At 48.1% G+C, this 12,688-nt stretch overlaps 1 protein-coding gene across 1 annotated transcript; it reads left to right on the forward strand.

Annotated features, from left to right (window-relative positions):
- The first annotated feature begins 738 nt into the window (after positions 1-738).
- Positions 739-10,844, forward strand: LOC137591537 (XK-related protein 6-like). The gene is made up of 4 exons (XM_068309602.1): positions 739-1,848; positions 4,414-4,610; positions 5,122-5,539; positions 6,327-10,844. Exons 1-4 carry the CDS (start codon positions 1,277-1,279, stop codon positions 6,829-6,831), a joined length of 1,692 nt encoding a protein of 563 aa, XP_068165703.1. The 5' UTR covers positions 739-1,276; the 3' UTR covers positions 6,832-10,844.
- Positions 10,845-12,688: the final 1,844 nt, after the last annotated feature.

Genomic DNA, 12,688 nt, shown 5'->3' on the forward strand with positions numbered 1-12,688 from the left:
CTGCACAGCCGTAGTCGTCATGACAACAGAGGCTAATCTCCAGTGGACAGAGAGAGAGAGAGAGAAAACGTGACTGTGGAGAGAGAACGATGAAGAGATGCAAAGCATGCTTGCATATTCCTGCAAATGTGTCCACGTGTTTGTTATGCAGATGACACGCTGATGTATTTATAGGAAGATCTCTGGAGCAGCGTACAGAATGCTGATAAAGTTGATAAAACATTTCTTTCTCTCGTTCGCTCCTTCCTTCATCCAAGATCTAAATTCATTCCTTTCCCTTTTTTTTTAAGTCCTCCTTTTCATCTCCAAAAATCCATTTATTTCCCAACCATGACTTCCATCTAGAACGCCACAAATTACCATCCTTCCTTCTTTCTCTCTTTCCTGTGGCTTTATCCTTTCTTTCTCTCACGCTTCCTAAATCTTTCCGTCATCCTCTTTTGCATTCTGCCAATCTCTTCATCCTTGGAAAAGCTTCACACTGAAATCTTTCCTCTCCTACGATCCATCCCTCATCCCAGCTCCTACCTCTGAGTGTCCATCCCAGATTCCCCACATCAATACATCCTAAATGCTTGGCCAACAGGGATCACACACACAAACACACACATATGGGCTTTTTTTTTCAAAATGCGCGTGCACGTGCGCATACCCGTGTGCAGATGTGAATCCGGTGTTGAAGCAGTCATCCGTTAGAGGGCAGAGTGAGAGTGGGAGAGAAAGTGAGGCGTTGGGGGGAAGCAGGAGCTGCGGAGAGGAGCGGAGCAGCTGCGGTTGGACGCCGGGAACCTGCAGCCTGAGCGCGGGGAGGGGGAGATGAGCGGCGGCCGCCGGGACTCGTCCCGAAGACTTCCAGCGCGAGTCGCGGCTTGAAAGAACGAGACCCCCCCCCACCCAACCTCCCACCCCGGGGGGGAGCCAACCCATCCACGAACTCACGCGTCTCGGGCGATGCATGACGTCATAGCCTCCTGTCGCCCTAGATGACCGCGCGTGCAGGACGCGATGTTGCAGGGAACTGATTCCGCCGCCCCCGCCGCGCCCCGGGTCCCGGTGGCGGCGCCCCGACCGGAGGAGGAAGAAGGAGCGGAGCCGCCGACGCGCGGCCGCCGGCTCTGATGGCCCCTCTCGCCCCGCAGCGGGTCGCCGCGGCGCGAGTGGGGAAGGGACAGCGGGTGTCGGGGGAGTGACGTTTGGTATCCGCGCCCCGCAAGACATCACAACGGTGCGGTTGTTGTGCGTTTCGCAGGAGGGCAGGAGCGGGAAGGGGGGGGACATGGCCGCGCAGTCGGACGGCGGCAAGAGCGGGGTCGGGTTCGCCCAGCTGTACGACGTGGACGCGGAGGAGCCGCTGGACTCCGCCGCCATCCACATCTGTCAGTGCTGCCGCACCTCGGCGTGCTACTGGGGCTGCCGCTCCGCCTGCCTCGGCTCCCTCCTCGGCGGGGGTCAGCCCGCCGGGGGGGCCGGCATCCGGGAGACTTACTGCCCGCCCCGGGAGCAGCTGTGGCTGGACTGCCTCTGGATCATCCTCGCCCTCCTGGTCTTCTTCTGGGACGTCGGGACGGATCTCTGCCTGGCGCTGGACTACTACCAGAGGCAGGACTACCTCTGGTTCGGCCTCACTCTCTTCTTCGTGCTGGTGCCATCGGTGCTGGTCCAGATTTTGAGTTTCCGCTGGTTCGTGCAGGACTACACCGGTGGGGGGCTGGGGGAGGTGGAGGGGCTGACCAAGAAGGGCGCGGTGGCGCTCGGGTGCCTCTATCCCGGAAAGGACCGCCTGCAGCTGGCCACCATCTGGATGTGGCAGGCCACTATTCACATCCTCCAGCTGGGACAAGTGTGGAGGTAGGGGGGTTTTGTGGGGAGGGGGAGGGCAACATTAACACACCTGATCCTAAGCAGGCTCCCTCCATTTACCACACACACACACAGACACACACACACACACACACACACAGTCTTTCTCTGCTCTAATGGATGGATCGAGCTGTCAGGTCGATGTTGTGAGAAGGAAGTGAAGATCATTCCTGGTGACAGGCAGGAAAGAACAAGGAAAGGCTCTCAGTGACCTCCTTAGTGCTTCGGTTACCCACAATCCCTCACTAATACGGAGGGACACAGTTTTCCGACAACTTTTTTCCGCTTCGGGGAAAAGTTATTTGTGCACAAGCCGTGAAATCTCCTGCGCCTAAGAGCTGAACCCGTGGCTGAGAGAGGTTCAAGTCTCTGTAACTGAAGTTATAGGGATGGGCAAGGGTGTTTGTTGGCCTGAGAGGCTGTGGTGGTGGGGGGGCCGGGTGAAGAACCCCACCACAAGATGGTTTGAAGATGGAGGGACCGTTCCAGACTCCATTGCTTCCTCTTTGGAGAAAATAACCCCAACATGGGTTTAAACGTCCCCCATTACACTTCCTCCAACCAGTGAAGGCATCACTGGTCAGATACCTACATGGGGTAGGTAGGGGGGGGGGTGTCACAGTTTGTCTTTGCAAATGTTTCCCCCCTCCTTGAGTGGCTATTCTGAGGCCTTCATCCATCTTCGTGAGCTTTCAGGAGACCCAAGCGTTTCCTCACCTGTCCATGACCCCGACAGGATTTCAGACCCCCCAGGACGGCGTCCCAGTCAGGTTTCCTCTTTTATTCTTTTCTCGTGAACCTTTTTGTGTGAATATTTCCATCGGCCCGTGCCAGAGTGTGTGTGACCCGTGGAAAAACGGTGTCATGGCTCTTCCCAGGAGCGTCAGCATGCGTGGAGAGTACAAAGACGAAAAGCATCTGCGCTTCTGGCAACACATCTCCATTTCATCCCCCCCCCACCCCCCTCCCATCCTGCTCACACACTCATATACGATACACACACAGTTGGACGCGGGTAGGTGTTAATTGCGGCGTTAAAACTGCTGGCAGGAAACAAACAGCATCACGCGTTCGACGTTTTCTATCGCAACTCCTCCCTCGGTTCGTCTCCAGCCAGGAGGCCCCGCAGACGAGGATGCTGCTCGCTTTCATCCACCGGCCCACCCCCCCTTTGCTGAGAGGAGGCTTTAATGGTGTGCACTCGTGCCCCCCCCCCGGGGGGGGGGGGCAGCAAGAAGAGTGGAGGAACGAGTATGTGCACTTAAAGTCTCTGCGTTGGGAGGGTTAAATTCACACAACTGTACACACATCTCCGTCTCCAGCCACCCCACCCCACCCCTCCCCTGAATGCAGAATGGACTCTCCCACCTGGAGGAAGTGGAAGGGCAGAAGAAGAAGCAAGAGAGGAAGATGGAGAAGAAGAAGAAAGGGGGGGGGGGATGGATGTAGGAAATGGTGCAGCCTGATTGAGACAGATCGCTTAGAGATGGGGAGGGAAGGAGGGGTGAGGAAGAGGATGGAGGAGGGAGAAAAGGTTGCACAACGTGAGCAGAATTGGGGGGAGGGGAGTGAAAGGAGAGCAAGAGGAGAGAGTGAAAAGGAGGAGTGAAGATGGTGGGGGTAGGAGTGGGGGATCTACTGTATTCTACACACAGGGTTTAAAGCACATCTCTCCTTATAAGGGCGTTAAGTGGTTGTCAGGGGCTGAATGTGAAAGAAAGGACTTCCTGTTTACACTTTTTTTTTTGTCAAAGTCAAGCAAACCATGTTGGTTATTTATCCTTCAGTCCTCCTGAGTCAAGGACAAACAGCATTTTGGTAACTATGACTCATTCTAGAGCCGGAAAATCCACGGAATCAGAATGGATGCTTTTCCTGATTCATCATCAGCACCGGAGGAGCAAAACGTGACATTTAAAGACATTTAAACGAAACGTTCTTTCCAAAATAAAAGCATGCACCTCTTAACCACTCACCAAGCGTAACACGCCAAACACGAGATGCATGATGGGATCCGTGTCGGAATTTTCGGTCTCCGCTCCCATATGCTGGGAGATCATTAATTAGCCAGGAGCTCTCCTGTGATTGACAGCTCAAGTGGGTTAAACCCCGCCTCCACATCGACCCAACGCATTCTAAGTAATGATGTACACGCTCAGGGAGGCGTTTCCTGTGGAAGGTGCATTATTTACATTTTGTGACTTCAAATGAGACGGATTACATATATAATATGATATCTGCTCATATAGTCATGCATAATGCAGCAGGACCTGCATACAGTAACACACAGCCGTGCACACATGCACGCACATCCTGAAGCATTTCTGATTAGTATGACTGCCTACATCCCACCCAAGTACAGTGGAGTCTCTTTTTGATGCATCTATTTAGCACGTTCAGATCATTTTGGAACAGAATCAATCAATAATCAGAGTATAATTGAAGGAGAGGTAAAGGAGATGTAAAATATGCTATTGTTTAACTCTAAATCTGCTCCTAAATGACTTGAATGTGCTGACATGATGGATCCGTGTTATTTCTGACCTCCTGCAGGTACATCCGGACTCTCTACCTGGGCATCATGTCCCGCCGGCAGAAGGAACACCAGCGGCGTTGGTACTGGGCCATGATGTTCGAGTACGCCGACGTCAACATGCTGCGGCTGCTGGAGACCTTCCTGGAGTCGGCGCCCCAGCTGGTCCTGCAGCTCTGCATCATGATCCAGGAAAACCGAGCCGAGACGCTGCAGTGTAGGTGGAACGCAGGTTCAACTGGCCAGGGAAGAGGTCCAACCTTCACCATGTAGCGTCGTGTTTTCACGTACAGCTGCACAAACAGTAATTAGCCATTAGCACGCATCGTGCTCAGCAATACGCAGCTGCAGACAAGGCCGCCTGGCATTTTCACACTTGTTTTTTGTTCAGGCAGGTAACGCCGTCAGTGTTTGGGGGGGATGTGCTAGCCGAAGTCCACCAGCCTCCTCTTCCTTATTCATCCAGTAGATGTATCATCTCTGCTGCCGCCCACTAGTGTTATTCATCCCCCTCGTTCTGGAGTTTTGGGACACCTTTTAGTCAAAAAAGCAAATATGTGACTAGTACAGCAGCAGGGACGTTTAAAATAAGCTGAGAGTTAAGCGTCGTGACCAACTGTTTCAGTCGTGTCCAGCCTCTTTCGTAAAGATACTCTACCTCCAACTTTATTGTGCCCATTCTCTTGCTTTCGGAAACTTGGATGCTCCATTTCCTCCTCTCTCCACAGGCATCTCCTCCCTGGGCTCCCTCTTGTCTCTCGCCTGGGTTTTGGCCTCCTATCACAAACTGTTGCGAGACTCCCGCGACGACCAGCGCAGCATGAGCTACCGCGGGGCGCTGCTGCACCTCTTCTGGCGCCTCTTCACCATCTCGTCCCGCGTTCTCTCCCTGGCCCTGTTCGCCTCCCTGTTCCACATCTACTTCGGCATCTTCGTGGTGGTCCACTGGTGCGCCATGGCCTTCTGGGTGGTGCACGGAGGCACCGACTTCTGCATGTCCAAGTGGGAGGAGGTGCTTTTCAACATGGTGGTCGGCATCGTTTATATCTTTTGCTGGTTTAACGTGAAGGAAGGCCGGACGCGCTACAGGATGGTGGCGTACTACACCGTGGTGTTGGCCGAGAACACCATCCTCACCGGGCTGTGGTGAGTCTGAGAGGCATCGACTTATTGCTTTATTCCCAAACTGTAGAGACTGTCTAAGCAAAATTAGAAAGTCACTCAACCCTTAAAGAGGTGAGGCTTCAAAAGTGGATTTCAAACCACAACCGAGCCGTGTTCCCAGAGGTACCTGGTAGTTTATTCCAAATAAAGCACGAGGAAAGAGTTTTATAAATCTTACAATACTCGAGCAGCAAAGGGGATGAAAATGAGATGATGACTTTGACCTTGAGAAAACCAGGTCAAATTTCAACTTTTGTACTCATCGCGGATTTTTGGAAAGCAGTCACGTGATACCGTACGCGCTGACGCCATTGGGAAGTGCGTTCCGTCAGTCTCGGACTTACGCGAGACACAAAAGTGCTTTAAACAGTCGATCAAAGTGTGGGAAAAAGTCATACAGATAGAAGGTGGTTCAATATCAGTATGGGGAGGGTTCATAAACGTTTAAATTACCGTAAATAATAAGATAAATAGTTTGTCGCTCTATCGCAGAATTCGTTAATCGCGCGTGGTTCCTGGAACGCATTACCCGCGAGGAACGACGGCGCACTTCTTTACCTTTTTAGGTACACATCTCTGAAACCTGATGAGATAGAATCTCTAAATGAAAAGCAACATTTACAGGAAGCCAGAGGCACAAAACTGTGTAGGTCAGGGTAAAATGTTGAATTCAGGGTGTTTCCTGCTGAAAGTCATTTCCAGCAATTGCTGCATCAGCGTCCACAAACAGAGGCTGTTGCCTTAACCCCCCCCCCCCTCTGTCCTACAGGTACGCCTACAGGGACCCGGCGCTGACGGACTCCTACGCCGTCCCGGCTCTGTGCGGCGTCTACCTGACGTTCGCCGGCGGCGTCCTCATCATGCTGCTGTACTACGGCTTCCTGCACCCGGCCACCACCCACCTCCAGCCGAGCCCCGCCTCTTCCTGCTGCGCCCAGCTCCTCTGGGGTCTGCCCCTCCCGCCGTCGGCCCCGCCCACCGCCCCACCCACCCCGGCCCACATGACCAAGTCTCAGACGGAGGACGACGTGGCGGAGACCTGTCTCCCCGTCTTCCAGGTGAGGTCGGCGCCGCCCGCCGCCAAACCCGAGGGACCGCTGATCAAGATAGACATGCCCAGGAAGCGCTACCCGGCGTGGGACGCGCACTACGTTGACCGCCGCCTGCGGAGGACGATAAACATCCTGCAGTACATCCGGCCGGCCGCCGTAGGAATCCGCTACCGAGACGGACCCCTGCTCTACGAACTCCTGCAGTACGAGTCCTCGCTCTGACACACACATAAGCACACAAGTTGGTAAACGACACACACACCAATCTCACATGTGGCAATCGACATCAAAGCACACACACACACACACACACACACAAAAGCAACAAACACACACATTCAGATCTACATTCCCTGCGAGTCCTACGGCAGTGACTCGAGCCGCTTCGATGCGAGTCCATCTCTTTCTCCTTTTTTTAAAAAAATTTTTCTCCACTCTGACCGCTCTCCATCTGTTCTCGATGATATCATTTCACGCGTGGCGCTCCGCCGCCGCCACCGCCGCCGTCAGCGAGAACAAAACAAACACAGAAGCTCCAAAGTTTCATCCACCACCGCCGCATGTCGTTTACGTTCCACACGGGTGTCCGTAGAACAAGACACAGAGCTTGTGAACGTGTCGTCGTTTAGTCTAGTTAAAAGGTCGTATATATATTTTACAGTCAGGATGTTTTTCTATGTACAGCTAATGTTGTCGACTGGAGACGGAACAGTTGGGCGGGTCAGGGTTTTTTGGCGCTGGTTGAGATGGAAAGCAAAGCATGATGGGTAAAAAAATGAAGCTAGCTTTGGTAACATCACTCGATGTAAAGGAATAGATTACTGGAGATTCCATGGAGCTCGAGGCAAGAATTGATTAGCGTAGCTTAGCATAACGTCTGAATGTTGGAGGAAATGCTTATACTTCTAACGCGCAAACGTTTGACGCTAACCTAGGCCATATTTCGCCCCCGCCCACCCCCTCACTGGTGCTATTTATTCCCCATCAACAGAAATCATTAGCTGAATGACGTCGCTAGCCTCCTGTCAACATGATTGATTATAATATGACAGTTCTTTTATTCTTTGTAAAAGCAAGCCATTAGCATCGCAGCTATTTTTGATTATGCTTACGTTTCCTTCAAGATGCTCCTCATCATTTCCTGTTCTGCTTTGAGGGGGTAGATTTCGCGTTTGTTACTCCGGCTACGGTTGCCAATGCTAGACGATTGAAAAAATAGAAGTTATTTTTCATAATTATCCGTCTACCAGCTCATACCGGTGTGGGATGTCTTAATCACGCTGGTCCCACGCTAACAGGGTGCTGCCCCTGAAGCCCGTATGAAACATTTCAGTCGTTATAACGCTCTAGATGAGTCGCCACCTCCTGAGAAACGGCCAATATCGACTCCTCCAGAGCCGCCCACGCCGGAGCTGTGATGTATGGCTCATGTTTTATTTCTTTTTTGTTTATCCCCCTAATCCAAGCTGTTACATTGGCAGGAGACAACAAATAAGCCAACATGTCAGGCGTCAGTCCGTCGACGGGAACGTTGGAATCGCTTTACCGCCATGCGGGCGGCGGGAAAACACAAAAGTGTCCAAGAGTGATGGAAGTGTTTGTGCTGGTGGAAAGGCAGGACAAAGCAAGCCATGAACCATGTCACATGGTTCGGTTAGAAGAGCTTCTGATTGGTCTAGGGCTTAGAGGAAGAAAGACATTTCAGATTATAGTGTATCAAAGGCTTACTTCAACATTTTTGGGGGTTTCTTATTTTTCTAAAATGGCATCAAACTCCAGAAGAGTGACTCTTCTCCAGGGTGACATCGATACCAACTCAAAGTAACCTAATAAACTAAAAATATTAACACACCCTGGTAGCTTCAGACTCCTAGTTAGCCTCACTATGAGTTTATAAAGAAGGGAGGGATGTCGATGCAGCAGAACCGATCCACGTCATTCCACAAATTCCCCACGGACTCATTCCGACCCAAACCTGACACCTTCCTTGTCGCCTCAAGCAAAGCCGTTCTCAGATTCAGTCAATGCTGACTAGTTTCCCTTGAGCTGACTGAATACACTCCCCCCAATCTGATACTGTCTTTCATCTAGAACAGATGACTTCAGAATGAATAGAATTTATCCAGCCCTCCAGACAGATACCAAAAAACGTTGGCGTACACCTTTAAGTTTGAACAACGTTGAACAAAGACTGAGCGTGCGTTATGTTTCCGTGGTGCTAGCGATTTTAAAGCAAAAGTCTAATAGATTATTTTTTCTGCTAACTTCGGAGGAGATTCAAAATCGGTGCGACAAACAGCGTCAGCGTTCACACGGCTGCTCGTCCCGCTTCGTATGGTGCAAACATGAAACACACACGTACTTATGGTGCAACGAGGGCAGATTGTCTCTTAGAATTCTATGGTGCCACTCGAGTACTGCCTTCAGATATCGGCCAAGGCTGAATGGACATCTGCTCTTCCTGTCCTGCAGAAGCTATGCAAGTCTCCAACGCAAGGAGATGTGCTTAGTGTCCATGCTCATAACACACACACACACACACACACCAAGGGTTCACAGCAGGGACATATTCTAGTTAGTGCACACATCCACATGCGAGCAGAGTAACAACAAAGGGATGCATCCCTACCTCACCGCTTCAACACACACACACAAATACACACACATCCAGTAATCCCTAACCCCTTAATAATTTGGGAACAATGTTCATATGGTGCTATGGAGTAAAGACAGATGGTTTTTGTATAGTTGTATGAAGAAAGCTGGCCTCATGTGTGTTTCACCCTCCGATCGATCCGTTCAATCGATCACGAGCGCACATCACAACAGCAACAGCTTCTGTGCGACATCAAAGTTCTAATGCCTTACATCCACTCGACAGAAGCGGCGGTGGAATTTCTTTAAGGCGACTATGTGCGTAAAGATTAACTTCACCAGGGTGGGGCTGATTTCAGTCTAATTTGGACATGCATTGCACATAAAGCATGGGTTGGATGTGTCGGAGCACAGACGTCAAAAGAAAAGCATCAAACTGTGTTAGCACGTCGTCCTAAAATGTGACACGGTCGTACGTTTCCTGTTCGTTCCACAGGTGGTGTTTGTGAATTTCTTGCATGAATGTTCTAGATTTGAGAGTAAACGTATTCCTCGGGAGAACAGCGGTACTACAGAGGCTCAAAGGTCGGAAGGGTCGTGGTTTGATGTCTGCTTCTGGGCTGTTAGATTTTATGTTGAGCTCCAGAGCAGCTTTTAGTCACAAGCTTCTGCCTAAAAACCGACCTAAACGTGGCCCCCTTTGCACCCCGAGTTCCAGCCAATCACAGGTCAGGTTCAGCACAGACAAATCAGGTCTGCCACAACCAAAAAAAAAAAAAAAAACCCAAACCAACAGCTCCTCCTTCAGGTGTAGCATTCAGAGTTCAGGTGTCCCATCATTCCCATCGTCCAGTATTCCAGTCTGAACGCTACACATGAAAACTTCAAACCTCTGAGATTTAAAACGTGAAACAAACACCCAGAGCCTTAGCCAGGCCCCATCTATCTATTTGAAAGTGAAATCCAGTCAAGTGTTATTGTATTGCTACACATCCACTGCTATGCAAGGTTACAACACAGAAAGGTTCTGGGCTTGGGGAAAAAAACCTTTACAAAAATACCACATCACTGTATTTCTTGTCATTTAATTTCTGCCTTTTTTTTTCTTCTTTTTACTTCAAATCGAAAAGGAATGTTTTAAATGTGCAACAATGCAAATCGAACATTTGTTTTTAAAGCGACATTTTGTGTTGATTGTTTTGTCAAGTTTGTGTGTCAAACTTGGTCGAACTTTTTTTTTTTTGTTCTATGTTAAAAAACAAAAAACAAATGTTCCACAATCAGGGTCTGCAAAGCATATGAGGCCTGTCGTCTGGCCGTGTGTGTCCGTAACGCTTCATATGCTTTTTTTTTTAGCCAAAGTTTTACTTGTTTGGTCCAGAGCTGTGAAATTATCATCACTCATCGAGGTTTGGAGGTCAGACGTGACAGCGTTCTGATTCCAGACCAGTTTTCTACCAGATCAGAGTCCAACGACTCACGAAATCCTTTCCCTTCAGAACCGGAGACGTTTGGTTCTGTTGGCACAAGAAGTCAAATTCAATCAAAAGCTTGGGAGGGATTTCACTCAGGTGTGGAAACTAAAAGCACAGAGCAGGGTCAAACTAAACCTTAACGTGGATGTATCTATAAGACGTACCGTGGGCTTTCTTTTTTTGGGGGGGTGGGTGGGTGTGTCACGCTTTTTTCTATTGTGTTCTTAAGCTTGGGGGGAAAAAAAAGTAGCTCTAGAGATTTTGATGTGCAAAAGTACCTTTTATTTTCTTGTGGTTGGCATTTTGATTGTAAATACTTTTGTCAGTTGGATCTATGTTCGATGAGTTCGCTTTAGATGGCTCTTTCAAATGTACTGATAGTAAATGTTCTTAATAAATATCCAGAATGTAAGACGAGAGAACAAATATATGGCTTAACTGGACACTGTGTTTTCGTAAGAGTCTGTGCCATTGTGTTGTCTCGACAATAAGCACACTGATATCAGATCTGTAGGCGGGATGGAGTTTCTGGAGGTGATTTGCCAGACGGTCGCTGCTAAACAGAAGAATAAAGACGCATTTTGTTTCTCAGCAGTCGGCATTCTGCAAAACAGATCATCACCACGGGAGAATAATAATAATAATGACAAAACACAATGTAAATTTTAACTACGCAATTCTTGATTACAAATTTTTAGCGTTGGGTGAAACAGCTAAAGTTTCCAAAGTTGTTTTGTGTTAAATCACTTATTATTTTTTCTGTAGTTCAAATTATTATTGGAGTTAAAGACTCCAACAATAATTTTGCAAATTTATGTCTATTTTTTATAGTTTCGGTGAAGTGAATCTCGCTGTTTCACCAAAGTGATATGAGTTTAAACATTTCAAGATCGGAGAAAATGAAATGTTGAAAAAGGAGTATATGTAGGCGGGGGCAGTCTGGCCAAAACCTCCCAACTCCGCTCTGAAAAAAAAAAAAAAAAAAGGCTTCTGCCATCAACCATTTTCCAACCGCTTCTCAGATCATGAACGCACCATTCAGGAATCTTCCCCAATTCCCACACTGAATGTCTCCAACCAGCACTAAATGAAGGGAAAACGAGACGACACTTTGTGTTTCTCTTGTCCGTCTGTGTATTTTGTGTCTATGATAGCGTAACAGCATTCTGGGGAAAGAGTTGAATGATATTTTCAATGGCTCCAGGTGGCCAACGTTAGGAAATGTGTTATTTTTGTTACAATACCTCCTGAAAATAAAGTCTATTTATCTGTGAAGAGACAAAGATTTACAATAATGCAGATGACTACTTAGAAATTATGGTTTTAAAATGATGTAAAACAGATATAAATAAAAACATGTAGAGTTTATTTGGTTTTGAACACATGACAGAAATGTAAATGCGTCAGTATTGACTTTGATTTTATATATTTGCCATTTTATTACATTGTAATGTTGTGACTAAGATGGAGAAAAAAAAATATAAAGGAATATAAATTAATTTTTCCAAATGTCTGTCGCTTCTCCTTTCCATGTAGGGACACACATTTTTACTGTTTCGAATTGCAACACAAACATATAATAAACATTAAATAGAAAAACTGATTTTGTTTGACTTCGCGTCTCAATTTTAGGTCCTTTCTTTAAAATTAAAATTCACGTTGTATATTTTTTCTCCCGCCTTTCTTCCCGTGTTATAAGTTGCTTTCTACGTCTGAAATTCGTAACCCTAACTGAAATAAAACCTGTTAGTCTGACGATCAGGATCATCTCATGAACTCCTCCCTCTGAGTCCTACCATTTAATCTAATTCAATCCGATTTAATCCCATTTAATCGCATCTCATTAAAAATATTTAAATAATTCACAATTTTGTTTATGAAACACAATTTTTACAAATGTCACAATCATTTATTAAATCCTACGCCAGGGGTGTGTTATAGATTGACATTAACATGCAGATCAAACTTACCAGTTAGACAAGAGGTAGAAATGAACTTTGATTTCTTCC

Source organism: Antennarius striatus, chromosome 24 (genome assembly GCF_040054535.1).
Source record: "Antennarius striatus isolate MH-2024 chromosome 24, ASM4005453v1, whole genome shotgun sequence".
Lineage (NCBI taxonomy): Eukaryota > Metazoa > Chordata > Actinopteri > Lophiiformes > Antennariidae > Antennarius > Antennarius striatus.

Coding starts and splice junctions, on each gene's coding strand:
- LOC137591537 (XM_068309602.1), top strand. CDS start 1,277: ATGGCCGCGCAGTCGGACGGCGGCAAGAGCGGGGTCGGGTTCGCCCAG. Junction 1,849..4,413: donor CAGCTGGGACAAGTGTGGAG/GTAGGGGGGTTT, acceptor GACCTCCTGCAG/GTACATCCGGACTCTCTACC. Junction 5,540..6,326: donor ACCATCCTCACCGGGCTGTG/GTGAGTCTGAGA, acceptor TCTGTCCTACAG/GTACGCCTACAGGGACCCGG.